Below are 361 nucleotides of genomic sequence, written 5' to 3'. Positions count from 1 at the left end.
CGTTGGCTCCAGCCTGCGGGCCTGGCCCGGCCGCCCCTCCAGGTCCCGGCAGAGCAGCGACCGCTGCACCTTCAGCCGGCAGGCCAGGCACATGAAAATGGCGTCCACGTTCTGGCTTTCCTTAGGGTCCTTGGCCGAGGTCTCAAACAAAAGCATGTTGTGAGCGTCGGCGAACTTCAGGGCCATGCTGGATGGCACTTGGATCAGTTCTTTCAAGTCACACTTGTTCCCAACGAGCACCCTGGGGACAAGGGGGGGCACTGCGTGCCCGTTGCACTCCTCGATCCACATCTTGAGGTTGGTGAAGGAGGTCATCTTTGTGACATCGTAAACGAAGACGACAGCATGCACATTACGGTAG

General features: G+C 59.3%; 1 protein-coding gene across 1 annotated transcript in view; it reads right to left on the bottom strand.

Moving 5' to 3' along the window:
* Positions 1 to 7: 7 nt before the first annotated feature.
* RAB33A (RAB33A, member RAS oncogene family) overlaps positions 8 to 361 on the bottom strand; it is a gene marked incomplete at both ends in the record, with an annotated part of 4,144 nt that continues 3,790 nt past the window's right edge. The window contains 1 exon segment of the mRNA XM_010288446.1: positions 8 to 361. This exon segment is cut by the window's right edge and continues 29 nt beyond it. Within this exon segment, the coding sequence (XP_010286748.1) occupies positions 8 to 361 (354 nt within the window).

The sequence above is a fragment of the Phaethon lepturus genome, unplaced genomic scaffold (assembly GCF_000687285.1).
Source record: "Phaethon lepturus isolate BGI_N335 unplaced genomic scaffold, ASM68728v1 scaffold1776, whole genome shotgun sequence".
Lineage (NCBI taxonomy): Eukaryota > Metazoa > Chordata > Aves > Phaethontiformes > Phaethontidae > Phaethon > Phaethon lepturus.
The sequence above is the reverse complement of the archived record's forward strand: the minus strand, read 5'-3'. Positions and strand labels throughout refer to the sequence as shown.